We start from the raw sequence: 22,199 nt of genomic DNA on the forward strand, positions 1-22,199 counted from the left end.
CTGGGAGTGGTGAGGTGTGGTGGATTCTGACTTGTTTGAAAGCAAGGCAGAGAGGATTTGCTGCGGTTTACAGACCTCCAACAAGATTTCATCACAAGAGAACACAATGAGCAAAGACTTTATGCTTGAACAGTAGATACATTGTAACCACACACTAAAACAATCTCAAATCCTAGGCAGCCTACTATATTTAACGTTTATAATAACCAGAGACGTGTTCTTACCTGTTAAATTTTCTCTCAACTTCTCCAGTTCGGAAGACAGTGCGTTAAACTGTTCCTCTTTTTGATGTAATTTATTTACAGTTTCTATTTGGGATTAAGTTAAAAGTTTAATACATCTCAGAGTTAATAGGCCACCTAAAGCTTGATTGTCTTATAATCAAATCAAATCAAAAGTTTGAGATTTGGGGTCACGGGAATACTTAAGAATCCCATTAGAAACCAAACCACTATATAATGAACCTAAAGAAGCAAGCAAGCAAGCAATTTTCTGTCTCCCCAGATCTGAAGATTAGGTAGGCACTGAACATCCATTCTCCAGGGATCTCTTGCCTCCTTCCACTTAAAACTCAATAGAGCTGCCAATGACTGAAGCTTAAGTAAGATGATACTTTACCCAAGTACATCTACATTTTAACATGCATCAAGCTTTAGGTCAAAAAGAAGAATTAATGGGAGTCAACCTGACCACCCAGAGTTCATTACTAGAAATACTGTGGACATGATCCATTCAAACATCTGTGTTGGGGGTTAGTGCTGAATATATGTGCATATAGTTCTGTATGAGCTTTCCTGGTGGTGCTAGTCATAAAGAATCTACCTGCCAAGGGGATGTAATTAATGAAAGTTCAACCCCTGAGTCAGGAAGATCCCGTGGAGTAGGAAATGGCACCCATAGGTTTGTATAAATGGAACCATGGAGTATATACTATTTTGTAACCTCCTGTTCTTACTCAATGTGTCTTGGGTATATTTGACAGGGGTGAGTTTTTTAATACAACTGGACTGTATATTTCTAGAAGGCAGGATAGATTCCAGGTGAAATGATTAGACTGCAGAAGTGACAGCAGTTTGGGAAGGTAAGCTGTGTCTGGATGGTGATGTTGGCTCTTTCCAGTACTAAGAACATGTTGGGACTTCAGGATGGTGAGGAAAGGAGGCTGAAGGCATGGACTGAAGGCTGACACAGCTTGGTTGACTTGGTGATAGTATAAGAGAAGTGATGATGCCTTTCAATTTTTTCTTTTATGTGGAAATATTTTAATGTGTTAGACATATTGGCATCTAATAGTAGGTATAATGTAGAAGGGGATAAACTGAAAATAAACCCGTATACATTTCATACTGCTCACAAAAAAATAAAACGAATTAATTGGAATTTGAGGCTTTAAGAAGCCAAGGGAATGTAGTATTACTATGCACTGCAGGAACTTTATTTGAGCTGAAGACTGGCTCCCGCTTGAAGACATGACCTCCTCTAAAGTGCTCTTATGTTAGTGAGACGTACCTTGCATACTTCTCTGAAAAGAGACTGCCTCCTCTGAAGCATCAGCAAACTTTTCTTTCTAAAGAAAAACAATCAGACATTCAGAATAGACAGATCTCAAATTATAAAAAGTTTCAATAACCGTAACATTATTTTTTGTTGCTAGTTTTGTTTCATTAAAGCTAACCTATGCTTAAAACATGTAGGTGTCAATTACTACCATATGCGTACCATGCATGTGTGCACACGAGTGAATGAGGTTTGTGTCTGTGTGCCTGCCTGGGCATGCACATATGTCTGTATATGTGTATGGATATGCACACTTATGTCAGTACATGCACATGTGCGTATGTACATGTGGTGCCACATGTATACTTTTTCTGCATGTTGCTACCCTCAAGTAGCAGAACTGCTCCAGAAATCTGCCTGAGACAGCAAACAGGGTTTAGAATTTTTTTTTAATATATTTTTTTGGAAGTTTAGTTGATTTATAATGCTATGTTAGTTTCAGGTGTACAGCAAAGTTATTCTGTTATATACACACAACTATCTATTCTTTTTCAAACTCTTTTATAGGTTATTACAAAACATTGAGTATAGCTCCCTGTGCTATACTAGGTCCTTGTTGGTTATCTATTTTTTATATAGTCATGTGTATATGACAATGATAAGCTCCTAACTTATCTCTTTCTCCCACCTTTCCACTTTGGTAACCGTAAGTTTGTTTTCTACGTCTGGGGATCTGAGTTCTTGCATGTTTTACATCTAAGAATAATTAGAACCTAGTATCTGGAAACTAGATCTGTGTCAACTACTTTACATTAAAAAGTCCATCGCTCACTCACTATCTTTTCTAAATATGACAGGAGGGCAGGATAAAACCCCTCTCCTGATTCTCCTGAGATGAATTCTGAGCTAGAGACACCAAGTGAATTTTTAAATGAATATTTGATTTAAAAAATGGGCTCACAAACCACAAGCCCATCAAAGCCCACAGGTTGTCCACCTGCGTTATTCCCAAGGCCAGACTTCAGGAGGCATGTTTTCTCTTCAGAGGACACAGAGAAATACTCTAACTTGAAAAACAAACAGTAAGACATCCTGAAAGTTTGGGGAGGAGGGCAGAGAAATGGCACGACACCCCAAATGCATTTTCTTAAAGGACACTATATTAAAAAATGGTAATCTCCAGGCCAACTTTTCTCAAAATGTACCTGAAATACTATGCATCAAAACTGGGGGTTCATCAGAACTCTCTACAATGATAGTGTTGGTCAGTTGGCAGCCACTGGCCACGTGGAGTTATCAAGCCCTTAAAATGTGACTAGCACAATGGAGGAACTGAATTTTCTGTATTTTTAAAAATATTTATTTGGCTGCACTAGGTCTTAGTCGCAGCATGCAAACTCTTAGTTGGAACACATGGGATCTAGTTCCCTGATCAGGGATCAAACCTGGGCCCTCTGCATTAGGAAATGTGGAGTCTTAGCCACTGGACCATGAGGAAAGTCTCGAATTTTATATTTTATTAAATTTTAATTAATTCAAATTTATACAGCCAAGTGGATGGTAGCTATCATAATGAATAGTGCAGTTAACTACGTATTAACATTTTAAAAAGTAGAAATATGTAATATTGGCATTTAAATCAAAAAAATATCAAAACACCTTTATCCCACGACTGCTATTAGCACAGAGGTATAAAAAGTGGAAAGCAAGAAGGCACATGAAGACCTCCCATTCCAGCATTCTTGCCTAGAGCATCCCATGGACAGAGGAGCCTGGTGGGCTACGGTCCATGGGGTCACAGAGAGTCGGACACGACCGAGCACACACAAACATCACTGCCTTGCTAACGGAGGTTGCCTGTGACCCAGGGAGCTTGCCGGCTTTGCTGTCTCAGGGCAGGGACGACAAGGCACAGGGCAAGAGCTACACATGAAACCTAACATAACTTGGAAGGCCCCCGTGTTTAGTGAAACTAAGTGGTCAGCAACATGTCAAAACGTCAATGCATTACCAGAGGCAAAGGACAGATTTTAAAAAAAGCAATACTTACCTTTATTGCTAGTTTGGGTTTGATCCAATTCCCCTGATTATCAGCCAATCAATACTTTGCAAAAGAAAGGAAATAGGTGCCATACTTCTTTCTTTATAGAAATTTTCGTGTGTTTTTTTTAAAACAGGAATGATTCAAATTGGCCAGAAACCCTGAGATTCAGATTCCTGACAGGTACTTACCAAAGTCTGCAGTTCTTTTTCCAAAGCCTCTTTCACTCGACTGACTTCACTCAAGTTTTCCTGAAGGTTATTAAGCATTAGCTCTTTTCCCTGCAGCTCTTTGGTGATGCTACTAGCCTACCAGACAGAGTTACAGGGTACAGAAGCCAATGGACCAAAGGAAACAAAAAGGAATGAGAAAGAAAACATAAGACAAATATGGAAAAAATGTATGAGAAACCAACACAAGCAAACAAAACTGAAAGGAATAAAGGCATGGGTAAAAGTCATTTTAGTGTTGTTGCTTTTAGTTCTAAGAAGCCAATGACTTGTCACACAACCAGAGCTAGATAAGACTGTCCACGGCTATTTTTAAATAATCAAAATACAGTATTTTTCTATACCTAAATCTGGACTATCAGCACGATCTAAAACAGAAAATATAGATGTTTACTGTATTTTTTTTTTCTTTTTTGTGGCACACAGGCCTAGCTGCCCCGGAACATTTCGGATTCAAGTACCCAGATCAGGGATCGAACTCGTGTCTCCTGCATTGGCAGGTAGATTCTTAACCACTGGACCACCCAGGAAGTCCCAGCAGCTTACTTTCTAAATGAGACGGTTGAGCAGTTTCACTTTCTGGATTTTTAAAGACCGTAAGATAGGAATGGTAGTAGATTCATGTGACTGTATTTCATTTTCTGTATTTTGTACATGCTTGAAGTTTTTCAACATGTAAAACAAAACTTTAAACATGTACTAGACAACAGCCATCAGAAAAATTGGCTTTCACTGAATCTTCATGTAAAAAAGTAGACCAACCATTAGCTACATATTCTTTATTAATTTAACTTCTGTGTTTGGATTGGTAGTTTAAAACCAAATGAGGAGACTGGAGAAAAATTTTCTGGGCTTGTCATCCTCGGCTAAGGTTACTTAGCAATCTTTGCCATTCGTCTGTCCTCACCTCTCCCCATTTAACCATCACAACCCTTCCTTCTTTGCCAATAGAGCAGCTTCTCCCACAAAAAGCTCAGAACATTCAGCATCAGTGCCAGTGCCTGAGCTAGTGGCAGGAGGACTGGGAAAGAGGATTCCTTCCTTGAACAACAGTTAAAAATGACTATGACATTTAACAAGGCTAGTTAGTAAGAAATGTAGCTGGCAAAGGTTTCTTATCATTTCCTATGCCTTGGTCAAAAGCACATTTGTCCAGTGTATCCTCCAAAGAGCAAGGAATAGACCTTGCTCTCACTGGGACGTAGGAAAAAACCCCAATGAGAATAAGTAGCAATGTGGAGGGATCCGGGCTCTTAACCTTCATTTTGCTGTGACTCTTATTGATCATAGCATGTTAATTTACAAGAGTCAAGTGCACTCAGAGTTCACATTCTGTTTTACCTGTGACTCTTGTTATTTAGTCACTAAGTCAGGTCTGACTCTTTTGTGACCCCATGGACTATAGCCCACCAGGCTCCTCTGTCCATGGGATTTTCCAGGCAAGAATAAGGGGGTGGGTTGCCATTTCCTTCCACAGGGGATCTATCTGACCCAAGGACTGAACCTATGTCTCTTGTGTTGGGAGATGCATTCTTTACCACTGAGCCACCTGGGAAGCTTCCATATGACTCAACAGACAGGCAATGGGTAAGGATGAGATTATCTTTTAAGCTTCTTATATATTCAATTCATTTACCTCAACACCATCATTTTGGGGAGTTCTCTATTTTCAAAAGAGTTTATAGACTGGAATCAAGCTGAAACAAGAGATCACAGCAAGTCCAGAGATAAAGTATCAGGTTGGTCAAAAAGTTAGTTCAAGTTTTTCCATAAGATGTTAATGGAAAGACAAGAATGAACTGTTTGGCCAACCCAATAATAAAGTATTCTGATACGAGGAAACCAGAATCTATCCACACCCCTGAGTCATTATTTTCTCTAATCTCCTCAGATGAAACCATACTCAAGATGCTCAGAAGATACTCCACTCATATGGGAAATTAGGTCAGCACCAGTTTTAACTAAGTCAGGAGTTTGAAGGATGAATGACCTCAACTGAAAAATAAGGTACAACGCAAGGTAAGAAATGGAGGGAAAAAAAAAAGACAGAGGATGTTGCTACAAACCTTGCTGCTTTCAGCATCCTTTTCAATCTCTAAGTTTTTAATCTGTTTCTCAGCTGCCTCAAGCTGCTGTCTGAGGTTCTCGATTTCCAATTTACCTTCGGAGCTGGCTTTCTGAAGCGCATCAAGGTCTGAGAGCTTTTCTTCGGCAGCCTTGAGCTGTGATGTAAAATGATCAATAACCTTGGTTTGCTCATTGCATTTGGCTTGTAGCACCTCTAGCTCCTTTACCTTTAGCTCGGCTTCCTGCAGTTTGTTTAAGGTGTCCTCCATTTCCACTAGGTGCTGCTCTTCCGCTTTGTCCAACTTCGACTGGATGGCTTCCAGACTGTTCTCCTTCTCTTTAATGACCTGCATCAGCTTAGCCCTTAGGGCTTCGAGCTCTTTCGTGTGAGCAGACCTTTCTGAGTCTTGCTTGTTCTGCAGATTTTCTATTTCCTGCTGGTAGTCCAGTCTCATTTTCTCTATCTGCGTTTTTAACTCGGCGAATTCAGCTGTCTCGGTGCCGACCCCCTTGCTGAAGGACACCTTCAGCTCCTCCATGGCCTGCTGGTGGGACGCGATGGCTGTCTCCAGCTTAGACTTCCACAGGGCGATCACGTCTGAATTCTCCTTGTTGGCATGGTCGAGCTTGCTTTTCAGGGACTCATTCTCTTTGGAAAGCTTCTCTGTGGCGGCCTGCAAAACCTTTAACTCCTTCTGATGCATTTCTTCCCGGGCTCCAAAATGCTCCTTCAGAGAAGCGACTTCTTTCTGGTGGTCACTATGGGTGGCTTCTAACTTCTCCTGCAAAGCGCTGATCTCTTGCAAGAGGGACAGTGACATGTCCACATCCCCAGCTGGCTTATTGGACTCCAGCCGCCTCCGCAGCTCAGCTACCTCCTGCACTCGCAATGCGAGGTCTTTTTCGAGTTCCATGATGCGGGACTTTTCTGACACCGTGGCCACCTAGTTAGCAGCAGTCAAGGAGAAAGAAGAGACCATTTAAAGGATGAATCACTGATGATTTTCTCTAACCTTGGAGATCTTTAGGGACTACCCCATCTCAGGCACCAGTCAAGCCACCGAGAATGTCTATGTGTCAATCCAGGCCTGACTGTGGCTTAAGCCTGGTTCTAGACACTCCAATTCAAAATATAGTCCAATTACAGCCTTTGGCAAACTTTTGACCATTTTGAGATGCTAAAGGAAAATAAAACTGAATTTTATTGAGCTTAACTCACCCCCCAAATAACTCTTTTCCCTCTAAAGAACCTTAAATCAAGAAGAGTACCCATTAACTATAGTTAGTTAATATAAACAGCACCTTTCAAAGTTCTTATATATTTGCCTTCTGGAAGAAGAATCTTTGTTTTGCCTACTCTACCCAAGGGGTATAAACGCTTCTCTATCTGTTGGCAGTGACTTTACGGAAGTGTGCTGTCCAGTTAGCGGCCATGAGCCACATACAGCTACTCAGCACTTGAAACGAGGCTGTGAGAGTCACATATACATCAAATAATGACGACTTGGGGAAAAACAGAACATATCTTGTTAACAATTTCTTATGCTGATTATATGATGAAATGATAATAGTTTGGATATATTGGTTTAAATAAAATGTTATTAATTTCACCTGTTCCTTTTAACCTACGCATGTTAATGTGGGTACCAGAAATTTTTAAATTATAAAACATCTGTGGCTCATGTCATAATTCTATTGGGTAGCACTGGCATAAAATTACCTAGGAAATGCTTCAGTGAATACCACAACAACTGGAGAAAAAAAGCCTCAAGTGGATAAAGAAGAACAAATTGACTAGACTTTTTTTTAAGAAAGGACAAGGAAAAAATGGTTACTTACCTGCAATGATACGTAAGAATCTTACACAGAATCCCTCCCCCTTTTAGAGTTTGTAATCGTTCACCGTCTTGCGTACATGTGTCGCTGCCCTAACCCAGTGGTTCTCTGACCTTAGTGTGTGCACGAGTCACCAGGGATGTGCGTTCGCAGGCCCACACACGCTGATTCTACCTGAGCTTGGGGACAGAACCTGGGAATCTACTGTTATTTAAACTTGTACCCCAGGATGAGGAAAACCATCTTCCTAACCTGCGTCCTTTTATTCTTAGGAAGCTATTTCTCTCTGTTGTCTGATAGACAATCAGTTCGGTGCACAAAAAATGTGGGAAATGGTAGCTTCGGGCATAAAAATTATTTATTGGGCTAACCTGGGAAATAGAAGGGGATCTTGAATGATTTCAAGACATCAGTGAGTCCCAAATTCCACAGATCAAATGTCCTGCAGGGTGAAGGCTCGTTCCCTCACTGCCTTTAACAGGACAGGAGGCAATGGATGTATGCGTCCTTCAGCCCCTTGGCCCAAACACAGGCTGTGAGGTGGATAAAGACTAAAGGGTTGACCATGAACAAGAAAATAAAGCACTTGGGACTCCCAAGACTGCATGATCAAGTCACTGGACATTTCAGAGCTGGCTGTAATTGTGTTTCAGGATTGTAGGTATTTGAAAGATGGTAATTCATTGACTTAGCTTTTCCTGGGGTGGAGGTGGGGAGGTGAGGACTCAGAGAGCTTGTTACCACAAAATAAGGTACATTATTAAACTCCATTGCTACGATGTCTATAATACAAATAAATTGAACCCAACAGGGCACTAATTCTTAATCAGTCACAACAAAACAGTCAAACTAAGGAAATGCCAAGTAAAAAATGAGGGAAAATAATAATTTGATTGTGGAGCATTTTCACAGCACTTCTATTTTTTATTTCCCCAAATCTGCCCCGGGGCGAAACTATCTGTGTCTGCCTTTCCCACCATAAAAGTCAGGTTACTGTTTCTTATTCTTGCTAATGTCTCTACAGCACCAAGCACACTGTTTATAAACTGGGCTTACTGGCTTAGAGAAATTTTACAGCACTTCCCAAAAAGGAATGTGGGTGATGGGAAATTTATATGGGTCAGTAGTTAGTTCCATACTTGGCAGATCGAGAGTGAGGATCAACAGGACTGTTACAGAAAGGCAACAGTTTGAATCTGAAATACTTGAATAAATCGTGCTGTGAATGGATGCTTTCTTATCCACAGAAAATTAAAAAAAAAAAATTGTTTGCTGACAAAGCTGTATAGGAGAGCACTTCAGAAGTTAAAAAAAACAAAAACAAAAACCCTTGCTTCAGTAGCCAGCCACACCACAGGGGCTCAGTCTCCCTATCAGTCCCTTGTATTTCCCAGATCAAGTCTGACTCTCAGGTAACAAATGCCTGGCACCAAATTACCAGGATTTTTTTCCTTACCAAATACACAGAAGACATCTTTAGTTTTGAGGCCAACTGAGAACATTTTCTTTCTTCTTAAAAAATAAAAAACTTATGACTTAGAGAAGAAAAATGACTTGATTTTCTAGATTTTTTTAGATTAATGATTTCTTGAGAAGAGAATTTTTTACAAACACTAATAATTCAAAAGAAAAAAAATCAGGATACCAAATTTGATTAGAGACAATAATTTTTGAAATTTTAAAATTAAGGATCTTGGTGATTTAGCTACTGACAGTCAAATTCAGGATTTAAAAGGTATACATACATACATGTTTTCTTATATGTGACTCAGATTAGTTCTTAAATCTTTTAGCACAAAACGACTTCTGTAATAGACAGACTCCATCCTGTAGTGGTTAAGAGCACAGACTTTGGGGTCAAATGGCCCAAATGCAAATCCTGGCCCCACTATCTCTATTAGCTGTGTGAGCTGGGAATATTAGTTAACCTCTCAGTGCCTCAGTGTCACTCATCTGTAAAATGGGGACAATGCTACTACCTCCCTCGTGGGACTGTGGTGAGACTAAGTTAACATTTGTAAAGTGCTGGGAATAGTGTATATATAAAGAAATGTCACTTTTTTCATTTTTCAAGTGAACACATGACTAATGCACTGCCTCCTAGGGCCAAACACTGTGAGCTGGGGGTTGGCAGAAGTCATTCTGTTCCCAACACACTTTTCCCTCCTGACCACTGAGAATTTAACCTACTGGGTAACAGAAATACAAAGAGATCAGGTGCCAAGGGAAAAAAAAAAATTGGGGTGAAAATCTTTAACTCTCTTTAAAAGGAGCCAATGTTTTCCATTCTCTTCACCCAAGAGGTCAGGGAAGAAGGCAGAAAAAGAGAGCTAAAGTAAAACAATAACAAAAAAATTACTTCGAAAACCCACTAGGAATATGAGAACAAGAGGACAATTGACTGCTGGTGGCAAACAGGAGAAAGGTTATTTCCTGGTATTCATACAAAGACCCGCAAATGCAGCTGTAGCTGTCCATGCAGTCTGCATAGCTGCAGACCTTAGATGATGATTTTGGCCAAATTAACCAAAGGAATGAATCTTCACCTTGGACAAAAGGTTCGACGTAAAGCACCTGGGCCCACCCATCAGCCTACACCCATGAGGACCTGGGCGGTACCAGGACCCGCAGACTCAAGTCGAACCACTGGGTCAGGGCTGTAGGCCAACTGCAGGGCCCGTCACCCGCGGGGTCCATCGTTCACAAACATGGATCGGCTTCGTTAAATAGTGAAAACCATTACCCTAGTGTCTTCTAACTCCCTCTGGAGTTTGTCAGCTTTGGTCTTTTCAAAGAGCAGGCTCTGTTCAAGCTCCTTAATGTGGGCATGCTCCAGTTTGGTCTGCGTCTGTTAGTAAAAAGGAAGAGGAAGAAACACAACGGTGCCACCGTGACATGCCAGCACAGGAGGAGAAGGGCGCGGCATGCAGGCTGAGCCACCAGTACCTTCCGCCAAAGGGTGAACAGAAAGGGTGATGGAGAAGGGTGAGGGTGGGCTGAGATGGAGAGGTGGGGGGTGACGATGAACACTATGGACGAGAGAATGAGGTGGGCAGGGGGCATGAGCTAGTCTACTGAGAAAGAAAACATGGAAAACACGTGAGGCAAGATGAAAAGTGTCAGATGCATGCAGCCAAATATAAGTTATATTGATAAGTGAAGTTTATCAGCACAAATTAGAATAGTTAATATTCCTCTAATCTATCATTTTCCCTCCTCCCCGCAACAGCTACTTGACATTAATGTGTATGTAACTGACTCAGTGACTTAAAAAAGTAGATTGGCCCTCAAACTGGACATCCATCACCCAAATATGGACAAGATTAATGTCATGAGTCTACATCTGGTTGGTAAGTTCCTAGCACAGATCTCTGTACTTCTGCATACAATTTGATGTGAGCAAGGGTCAAGTATTAAACCTAACAAAGGAAGCCTAGGAACTGGAGCTAAGGAAACCACACCAGTGGTGCTGGCTGAGATGAATGAGAAGGATCTGGGATTCTTAGCAACATTCCCATACATGACAGGTGAGGAGCCATTAAAGTGGGCTTTCCAAAGAGTGTCACAAGGAAAAAAAGAGGAAGGGGATTAGATTTAAAAGAGAAAATTCAGTGACAGTTATGCTTGAGAGCCTCCATCCCTGGAGCTCAAAGCAGGAGAAAAGTTTAGCTGGAACTGGGAAGGGGCTCATACTCTTAATCCTAAAACAATCATTTTGCCTCAGCTCAGACCTAAGAAACATGGTGACTCAACAGAAAGGCAAGAGTTTCAACTCCATGCAAAAAGAGCCAGTAAGATCCTCACATGTTTTAAAACCTCAGATTTTGATGGAACCTGATGCAGAACCCAGAGGGCCATCTCTTTCTAACAGTCTTAAGTGTGGCAGAATCTTAATCAACTTGAAATCATCTAGATCAGTCTGAATGGACCTCTTTTCCCACTCACCTCTCCAACTGAAGAGGTTAGCAATGTAATCAACTGATAAAACCTGTCGACAGACCTTCCCCCGGCAGTTTCTGGTTATTCTGTGGTTTTAACTAGTTGGATAGCTCTGTCTGGACAATATAAGGGAAAAGACAACAAACCCTAAAGTGACAGAAAGCAGGGCAAAGCTTAAGCAGAAAGTAGAATCTTTTATGCTATAAATATCTTTACTCACTCCAGGGGTACTCTAAGGATTTCAATGCATTCAAGGGGTCAGTTTGCTTATGAACCAGGTATAAAAAACCATCATAGAATATTTTCAAAGTAAACAAAAAATTTTCTGTAAAAATTCTTCGCTTCTTTCAGTCTATACACTCAACAAAATAATGAAATAAAAATAAGAAACTTAATTGTTTGGAGAGTCCCCTTCATCTATATGTGCCTTGTGTGTGTAGGCTCAGTTGCTGAGTCATGTTCCAATGTTTGTGACCCTATGAATGTGTAGCCCACCAGGCTCCTCTGTCCATGGTATTTCCCAGGCAAGAATACTGGAGTGGGTTGCCACTGCCTCCTCCAGAGGATCTCCCCGATCCAGGGATCGAACCCGCATCTCCTGCATTGGCAGGTGGATTCTTTACCACTGTGCCACCTGGGAAGCCCCAGATGTGCCTTAGACAGAGGCTGTTCAATTTACCTGCTTTCACAAAAAAAGAATCTCATCCAGATCTACATTTTAATAATTGGGGTCACAGTTGCAAGAACAGAAGTGCAAAATTAACAGGAAGAAGCAAAGGCAACAGTACCTTTCTTCTCTTGACACAGAGTTCAGTGTCCTCTGGGTAAAAGGTCACGTCCCACCAGGGAAGCCCCAAGAACACCAGAGTGGGTACACGTTCCCTTCTCCAGGGGATCGTCCCGACTCAGGGATCGAACCCAGGTCTCCCGCATTGCAGGCAGGTTCTTTACTGTCTGAGCCACCAGGGGAGCCCAAAAAGTCGCTACTACTTCCAGATAAAAAGCAAATACCCACTGAACGTGATCTTCTCCCCATTCCGAGATCCTCTGGGTGTCTCCCGACTGGTGAGAGAGTGCCCACGGACGATCTGGGCTCTGCACTGCACTTGGCCAGCCATCAGCAAAAGGAACTAGCAAGCTGCCTCCCTGTCCTTCCCTGTATGTCACAGAAATGCTTGGCTGGATAGGCCCACCCTGCTTTTAGGATTATTACTTTCTTAGACCAGGATACAGTATCCCAAGAGGAGCGTCCTGGGGCCATGGAGGGTGGGGGAGTTGAGAGGGAAAGCCAAAGCTCTGCGAGAAGCGCACAGGAGAGGCAGGAGGGAGGCCTCATGCAGACTGACTCTGGATGCAGCAGAAGGAGCCTACTTTGGGAGCAGAGAAGAGACCCAGATCACTGAAGTAGCTGCACAAAAAGGAACCCTTTGGAACGGAGGCTTTAAAAAAAAATTCAGTCTTGAGTTGTCTATTTCAGCTGCTGGGAAGAAAAATCCTTTGTTTTAATCTCTTTCTCTTGTGGTGGTCAATCAGAAGAGGAAGAAGCTTTCAGGTTTTTTTCAATTGGCATCTTGGCCGGCAGGGTGCGCCATGAGGCCATGCTTTTAAGTACTCTGGTAAGATCGCTTCTGAGCCACTCTGGTAAGACCTGAATTGGGTGTTTGATAATAAAGAGAGGGAGGAAGAAAAAAAAAAAAAAACATCTCCATACCTTGTGGCACTGCTACTAGAAAAAAATCTCACTTCAAGAATAATAAATTTAGAGGGACGGGATATATGTACACTTACAGCTGATTCACCTTGTTGTACAGCAGAAACCAGCACAACATTGTGAAGCAATTATCCTCCAATTACGCATTTAAGAATAATACATTTAAAACACAGTGTCCTCACTGAAGAATGCTTGCCTCCAGCTTCACCAACTAGGGGAAACACTGACCCAACAAACTGGAAGTCGAATTTCTTGTCAGCCGCACTGGCAGCCATTGGCCAGCAGCAGGTGCTCACACAAAAGGCAATCAGTCTGGGACTCGTGTTCCTTTATTCTAATGGGAATAAATGAAACTTGGGGAAATTTTACCCCAGAATTTCTGTGACAACTTCATCTAATATGTTTTATGTTTCGGTCAGCTATCATATATTTTGGAAGAATTCTATTAAAACTAGAGGCCTTATGAATTAAATGAAGTAGGTTGGGCCCCCAGACATAATTCTTGTCTTTTTGCCAAAATTCTTTATAGAACAAACATGTGCCTGTGTGTTAGACAAATGGGTTTACAGAACTTAGTCATTACATACAATTTCTTCAGGATTCAAATGTAACTGCTTTGAAAGCCACATGCACAGAAATATTAAGAACAATATCTCAAGGTCAGATTATGCAGTTAGTATTTGAGTGTATCAATAAGCATTTTAATCTGTAATCAATCTGTGTTAACAAGGAAAGTATCCATACAGTTAAGTGCCCTCTTACATTCTCAGGATCTTCAGAAATCTGGCTCTTTTGCTATCAGTAAAAAAATAAAAAAATTAACAACAAAAGAGACATTCAACTAGAGTTTCAATATGTGTTAGGGTTTCAGCATAACTTTGATTAATTACATGTTTACCGGACATACTAGCCTATCTAGTGCTGACGTCAATATTTTAACTCGCTCCTCCTCAAAACATTGTAGGCTGTATTTGACATGAATTAGATGATGATATGAAACTTCTAATGAGGTTTTGGGGTGTTTTTAAATGGATGAGAACAACACAGAAGTCAACTAAAGGAGTGTGACTCTATATGAAATGAGTGAGGAAGATAGCTGTCAAAATTACTCATAATCCATTACATTCTGGGCCTTATAACAGCAGACCTCAGAAAATGTTTCCCTTACTCTTTGTTGATTGTAAAGATACATTTACTTCAAAAGAAATCAGCCTTCTTATTTGGAAGGGCTTTGAAATTCAAGCATGGGGTGGGCATTCAGTAGACTCTAAAATCGCAATGGTAGCAAAAATGTGTATTCTGAGAACTGCACAGACAAGAAACTTCTATTAAGATATTACAGATTAAAGTACCAAAAATCTGCTAAATTTGAAAATTTTTAAATTTGCATTTGTCATACATCTAGCAGTGGTTTGAAAGCATCAAAGCCATTTAATTCTGGGGTCTTATTAAAAAATTCATATGAATCACTGTCGTCGTTTAGTCACTAAGTCATGTCTGACTCTTCGAGACCCCATGGACTGCAGCCCACCAGGCCCCTCTGTCCACGGGATTTCCCAGGCAAGGACACTGGAGTGGGTTCCCATGTCCTTCTCCAGGGGATCTTCCCAACTCAGGGATCGAACCCGGGTCTCCTGCACTGCAGGTGTGTTCCTTACTACTGGGCCTCCTGGGAAGTCCTGAATAACTGTTAAGAGATGAGAAAAGTTGATGCTAAAGGAAAATCTCTGAATTTAAAGTATGCCATGAAATAAAAATTGCTTTTTCTTTTCTGGTAATTACTAATACTTTAAAAAATCAGTTACCATAACATATATTTATTTTCTATAGGGTTATAAAGGATTTATCCTGCTCAATAGAAAAGGAAAGCTGAGAGTGTTCTGAACCATCATGATAAAATAAAAAATGCTCTTTAAAATGCCATTCTGATCAAGGGAAGAATAAGTAGAGTCTCACTTAGGACACACTGCCAGATTTATGACTTGATTGACTACAATGCAAGGTTTTAAATTTGGAAGCATGAGAAAAGGGTAGTGAAAATTTTACCCGGCTACCAGAGTTGAGATGCATAGTGACAGGCTGGAGGGCAGGCAGCCCCTCAGCCATAGCCCACAGCCCAGAGGTGGGGATTCCTGCCACCCTCTCTGCTGCCTGTTCTGGCCACAGTGGTTTTATCCAAATTTCTGAATACCGCACCCGCAGAAGCTTTAGATGGCTGGTGGGGTTTTACCTCAAGATCGCCCTTAGTAATCGATTCTTCTTCAACCCGGAACTGAAGGTCCTCAACCTTCCTGTGGAATAAAATCAAAACGAAATACTTAAGAAACTAACTAAGGAACACCTCTGCCTTATTCCCCAAATTATATATATAAAATCAATGTCCTGATGAATTTAGCAGATGACGATGGAAAGAAATGCCTTAGAGATGTAGAAAATGAAGAAATGCATTTTAAAGCCTCTGGTTTATAAATCCACAAAGTGGAGGAGAGCTCTTCTCCATTTAGGAAATGCCAAAGTTTTAACCAGGTATGGATCCCAGAAAGGGAAGAGTTGAGAAAATCAACTGGTTCCCCAGGTCACAACCACCAGAAATGGATCTAATCAAGACAAGATCAACCTGGAAGGAAAAGGTCTGATCACCATAGAGACAGGTATGAGAAGGGAAGTCTATAATTTCTGCTTTCCAGTAACAGAACGTAGCGGGGAAAGTAGCACAAAAAACAAGTCTGTCTTTATACCACCCACATCAGATATTCCAGGGTGAGGTCAGCAGGCTCCCTATGCAAAGATTCCCAGGACAACATGAATACCTGTTCCAAGGCTGGGAGAAAAAGGCTGGGAATAATTTGGGAGAGAGGCGATCAAGGATTCTATTTCTTGCTTCTAAAAATGCAAGCTTTTTCCCCCCAACCATATCATAAAAATCTCTGATAAGGGCTGTGGGTTTTGATCAATGCCATCACAAAGTCAATGAAATATGATATTAGGAAGATTTACAAGACCTGGGTAACACCCACACTATGAATCTTTACAAAATTGGGTATACGAGAAGGAAGAAAAGGAGGACAAAGTCCATCATCACGCTAAGTCGCTTCAGTCATGGCCAACACTTTGCAACCCTATGGATTGTGGATTGTGAAAAGATTGTGGATTGTGAAAAGAAGGACAAAGTCCATAAGCTACGTGCAAAAATAAATAAATAAAATTCACTAGCATTTCTAACAAAGTTTAGAATAAAAAAACTCTACTCAGTAGAATTTTGAGGTTGATGCCCTCAAGTTTACTGAAGAGCTGAGGGAACATTTCTACTGTCCAGAAGTCAGCTCAGCAAGAGCTGGTTTAAAAACCCAAGCAAAAAATAAATAAATAAAAAAATTAAAAAATAAAATAAAAAATAAAAACCCAAGCAAGTGGTACAGGGGCCTTGGCCTTCAGAGGGGCCTGGAAGGGTCTGTCAGTGTGTCCTGTCCACTTGTAGCCGTTTTTATGAATGAGATTCAAGGAGAACTTCCTCCCCAGTGGCTAGTCATCTCTTCAGTGAAGCACTGAATGTATGACCCCCCCATCTCATACCTCCCACCACAGCCAGTGCTTGTGATCTTCCTGAGCACTTGGTCATCCTAGAGACCCCTGAGTTACATCACTGTGATCAGAAATGACAGCAGATGGCATTAAGTGCAACTGAGGACAAATGTCCCATAACCCAGAGACAAGTCAATCGATTTCACGCAGACACCTTTCCCAGAGAGCTTGTTCGCTCATGGCCTCAAAAGTCCTTCTATGAAAAGCAAGCTTGTTCTCTTTGTCTCACACAGTTGAGCACTGGATTTCATCCTGCCCTGGATAGTTCTCTAACTGAGAGTTGTGTTTTCCTCTAAAGGCAGTGAGTTTCTCGAGGTCAAGACCCCTCTGTCACTACCCTGCTCCCCAACACACATAATTTCATCAGATACGTGGACAATGTTTCATAAATACCAGGTAACTGGGTCCAGAAAAAAAAAAAAAAAAATCCCCTCTCGAGGAATGGCTGAGGTGGGCCCCAGGGTTGAATGGACTGGCTCGGGCCATCCCCTAGAGGATGTCTGGTGCCCAGTTGGTACTCAATACACAGCTGCTCAGTTCATCAGGGCACATCTATCTGGTTCCAAACTTCTCAAGAAAGCCAAGTCAAAGCAAACCCTCCTCACACAGCATGGGGAATCCCATCTCCACTGAACATACAGTCAGTCCTCTGGTTCCAAGGGTTTGACCCCAACAAGGCTGTGGATGGGAAAGCGCTCCCTAAGGTGGTTTAAAAAGGAGAGCAGGTTTTGGGATCACCTTTTCTCCTCTTCAAGTTGGTTGAGAAGTTCCACCTTCTCCCTGTCGGCAGCTTCCACCATCGTTCGCAGCTGGTCCATCTTGGCCTCCAATTCCAGGACGTGCTGGGAAAGGCAAGGGTGTCAGTGAGTGGCCTCCTCCTGACCCAGATGCTGGCCCTGACGTGCCTCCAAAGAGCTACAGCTCAGTGGTACAACTGTGGGTTGGCGTTAGTCAAAAACCTTGTCACGTTAAAGTGCTTTCTATGATCTCTTATAACAGGTTATTCTTGGCAGCACTTCTGGGAGCCGGATGATGAAAAACCACACCATTAAAGCAAAAGGGGGTAATGCTAAAACAACTCTCATCTCTTTTTAAAAGATTTTTTAAGGTGGACCATTTTTAAGGTCTTTATTGAATTTGTTAAAATACTAGTGTTATTGGTTTTATGCTTTGGTGTTTTTTGGTTGTGTTTTGTTTTTTTTTTTTTTGGTCACAAGTAGGATCTCAGCTCCCCAACAAAAGATAGAACCTGTACCCCCAGCATTGGAAGGCAAGGTCTTAACCACTGGGCCACCAGGGACGTCTCCACTCTCATCTTTTTTGAAGCTGAAACTCATACAAAGCATAATCTACAAAACAGGAGTTGTAACCACTGCTAAGGTCCTGGTATATAAGCTCATCTGACAACAGACAGGCCAAGAGACCTGGATGTAAAGACCAAAGAGCGCAGCAAACTCAAGAAGAACAGAACTTCATCTTTATGATGATACAAACTGGGACCCAGGGCACAGCTTTCAAACAAGCCCAGCAAAGACATCTATGCTCATTTCAGCACACTCGAGATCAGCTCCCCGGCTCCGAGCACCAGGTATGCTGCCCAGCCTCCTCCCTCAATTTAGAAACCGTCACCGACTCCGCGACAAGATCAGCCTAGAACCCGTCACCATCTCCACCACAAGGTCAGGGCCAGACTTCACCTGGTCGTGTCCGTCCCGGGCCAGGGCGAGCTCCTGCTCTATCTCCCCCACGTGGCTCGTGGCCTTGGCCACCTCCGCCCTCTCTAGATCCCGTTCGGCCAGCAGCTGCTCAATGTGCTGCTGCTTCTCCTTCAGGGCCTCCTGGAGGGCGGTGGTGCCGGAGATCTTCCTGGCGTAACGGGAGGAGGTTTCGGTCAACTGCAAAGGAAAGTTAAAGACGTGAAGGGCAGCGATGCTATGAGGGATGTAGGGAGAGGGTGGTGCATGCAGGGCGGGCGTCTCCTCCGCAGAGTAAAAGCGCTGCCCTGGCTCGCAGGCTTGCCCAGGCTTAGGAAAGGCTTTCCATCGTGGAAACAAGACGGCGCATGCCTCGAGCCTGTCAATGTCACAAAGAACCCACCGATGTAAAGAGGCCACAGAAAAACCAGGAAGGTGTTCGTGGCTCAAAATCAAAGGTGCCCTGAGCTGGGCTGAGGGGGCCGGGTGGAAAAATCCCGCAGGACCCAGGTCACAACTTCTCAAGACTCCATTTCCACCTGGACTTCATGAATAGTTATCTTCTCATGAAGACAGTGTGGCCAATCTTCTGTTCCTTAGACTTCAGGATGAGACTTTTTTCAACTTCTTGAGCTTCTACACACCATTAAGTGACCATGATGTCACCCATGGAATCACAGACCTCCTTCAACTGATTACATAGTTTACACACTTGGAACTTTGTCAGATTTTCTTCACCTTTCTTCTAGAATGAAAGGCAGAGGTGATTTCACCCAGGGATCCAGCTATGAGGACCTGATTGCCAGTCCCCAGAAAGATTTACAAGGATAAGATGAAAAGGAAACTCATGTTGTGCTTTCAAAGCATGTGTGAATGGGTGAGTATGCAAGTACACACATAAGAGAAAGGAAGAAAAAGGGCACGGGGGTGGGGGGAGAAAAGGGGGAAAGGAGAAGTTCATGGAGAAAGAGAAGTAGGGGGAAGAAGGAGAGAGAAAAAGAGTGGATGAGAGGGGGAGAGGGGAGAAGAGCAGGAGTTAAGGGAGAGACAGCGGCAGGGGGAGGCGTGGAGAAAACCTGTTTCTGCTCTCATCTCTGCTGTTTCACACAGCAGACACCTCCTCAAGGTGCCTAACTGTCATGTGAAAACACAGAGAACAGAACCTTCTGTAAAAGAGTTCAGAGGTCATTTGGACAAGCTGAATAACAATCTTGCAGGCTGGACTCTGGGGGGCTGGGAGGGGCTCCAGAAGAAGCTGCAAACCTTTGGCCAGCGTTTGTCCGAGGCCATTTACCAAGCGATCATTGGCATGAGGAGAATGCCACTGTTTCTACTGAGAGAAATTTCTTGAATTACTTAAACATATGAGGGGGAAGGGGATTTCCTGTTCTCTCTTTTAACCACCTGACCTTGACTTTCCAGTTTCACTATGTGGTTATACTTTCTCGTACTAATATTTCCTCCCTTTAACAAAAAAGAATTATTTATTTGGCCGTGTCAGGTCTACATTGCGGCATGCAGGATCTTCATTTGTTTCAGCACGTGGCATCTTTAGCGTGGCATTTCGACCCTCAGTTGTGGCATATGGGATCTAGTTCCCCAACCAGGGGTAGAACCCCAGGCCCCTTGCATTGGGAGCGTGGAGTCTTAGCCAACATTTCTTCCTGAAAACGCGAAATCTGAGCTTCTCAAACCCTGCAGGGAGACAAACCCCAGGGTGCTGCAGCTAACCCGCAGGGAAACAGTGACACCTGTTGGACATTATGCAAACTACTAGCTTGGAGGCAATTCAGCTTCAACCTTGGATTGTATTTACAATGACACTACATTCCTTCAGTCACATCTCTCCAAAGCTGGGTTTTGGCCACTGCCAGGACAAAAAGCCCAAATCAATGCAGCACAGAAAATGAGGGTGGCAGTGTTCACTACAAGTCCAAGGTCTGATAGGATGTGCAATGCCCATGAGGAGCAACCTAATAGTAACTCACTGTGGTTATTTAAGAATGAATTACAAATACTATTTTTGCTTTCAGCTAATGAGTATCATTTTTTTTTGAACAGTTACTAAACCGTGAGGACATAAATATTAAGTTTTTTGGACTGAAATACTTAATAAACATAACTGTTAGCTATTTTTTTTTTGGCCTACAGGCACTGTGAAAAAATAACAGAGACTCTAAAGGTTCTGTGGAACCATGATAAATACTGTCAGAAGATCATTTTGCATTCAAGAATCTTTCAGCTTTTTTTACATATGTACAATGGATCATATTGCTGAGCTGTATTTTTAGGAAATCATGCATTTGATTATTCTATGTTTTCCACATATTCATTTATGGTGATTTCTGGTTTAGAAACTATAACCACTCAATATAAAGAGATATAAAAATAAGCTGCTTTAAAAGGCAAGGCAATGAGACTCATTTCTCTTTTGCTAGTTTTCTTCAAAGAGGAATCAGAACTGGTCTAAAAATTAAGAGGAGAGGTTGGGGGGACAGAAAGGGCTTGGGGAATCTCCAAAGAAATGGACACAATTATAACATAATAAAAATGTCTCATTAAAAAAAAAAAACACACTCAAGAAAGAATTTCGAATCTAGAGTAGACATGTCCACAGAATTGCTCCTGGATTCTGAAAATGTAAACTCATGTCCTGAAACATAAACTCGATGTCCACATTAGAGCTGGCTGACTAACTCTCAACAAGGCTTCATCCAAAAAGAGGGTTTTCTTCACCTTCATTTCGCTCAGACTTTCTAAGAGTTCTTGTCAAGCTTTTCTTATCAAGTTCACTTGTAATTTTCATGTTCAAGATGCAGGCTTTTATATGCAGAATGACATAGTCAAGCAGGTACCTGTATCACCTGACCGTAAGGGGAAGAAGTCCAATGGCTGAAGAGGAGGGTAGCCCCTGCTATAAAGAAAGATGCCCCCAAAGGTCCCATCCCTGCTCAGTGTCAACGGAAAGAAAGCCAAGCGAGATCAGGGGCCAATAGCCTTACTCCCCAATCGCGCCACTTCACATTCTAATTCCTGTCTGCAGTTCATTGTCATGAACCAGAGACCCAGAATCCAGTCTGGAGTGTAATCTCACACAGTCATGTCAAATTTGAACAGTACCTACCTCACTTCAAGCGAATAAACTAAAGGGCAGGGGGTGGGGGTGGGGAAGCAAAGCCAAAAAATCATTGCTTTGGCCCTAAGAAAGCATGACATTAACAAACAGAACAAGATGCTGCCTATTTTGATTCTGATGATTTTATCTTACTGATCAAAGCAGGAAAAGGGGAGAAAGGGAGAGAGAGTGGGAAGGGGAGATGGAGAAAGGAGGCAACACAGGGCCTTTCAGGCATCTTTTCCAGTTGTCTAAGTTCTTCTCTGCATCCTTGGGCCTGAGGCAGTTACACTCCACACCCACTGAACTGCTTTCAGTGGGTGAGACTGCATGAACACAACATGAAAATTCTAAGAACATGCCTTTTCTCAAAATACTTTTAGCTCCTAGTCTGACAGCAAAGAGAAAGAGACCCAGGTCCTTGGGGAAAGGGATCCCTCCAATTTTCCTGTCTTCCTGATGCAAAAATAATATCAGAATGATCAAC

General features: G+C 42.2%; 1 protein-coding gene across 12 annotated transcripts in view; it reads right to left on the reverse strand.

Annotated features, from left to right (window-relative positions):
- CLIP1 (CAP-Gly domain containing linker protein 1) overlaps positions 1-22,199 on the reverse strand; it is a 116,748-nt gene that overhangs the window by 43,993 nt on the left and 50,556 nt on the right. For 5 of the 12 annotated variants that reach the window (XM_027566889.1, XM_027566887.1, XM_027566893.1 and 2 more), the window contains exons 6-14: positions 18,601-18,798; positions 17,642-17,745; positions 15,552-15,612; positions 14,084-14,116; positions 10,415-10,519; positions 5,835-6,779; positions 3,730-3,846; positions 1,510-1,567; positions 225-308 (exon numbers count right to left, since the gene is read on the reverse strand). In XM_027566889.1, the coding sequence (XP_027422690.1) occupies positions 225-308; positions 1,510-1,567; positions 3,730-3,846; positions 5,835-6,779; positions 10,415-10,519; positions 14,084-14,116; positions 15,552-15,612; positions 17,642-17,745; positions 18,601-18,798 (1,705 nt within the window). The remainder of the gene's footprint in view (positions 1-224; positions 309-1,509; positions 1,568-3,729; positions 3,847-5,834; positions 6,780-10,414; positions 10,520-14,083; positions 14,117-15,551; positions 15,613-17,641; positions 17,746-18,600; positions 18,799-22,199) is intronic. The other 7 variants (XM_027566891.1, XM_027566895.1, XM_027566896.1 and 4 more) reach the window with 5 other exon arrangements.

This window comes from Bos indicus x Bos taurus, chromosome 17 (assembly GCF_003369695.1).
Source record: "Bos indicus x Bos taurus breed Angus x Brahman F1 hybrid chromosome 17, Bos_hybrid_MaternalHap_v2.0, whole genome shotgun sequence".
NCBI classification, from domain to species: domain Eukaryota; kingdom Metazoa; phylum Chordata; class Mammalia; order Artiodactyla; family Bovidae; genus Bos; species Bos indicus x Bos taurus.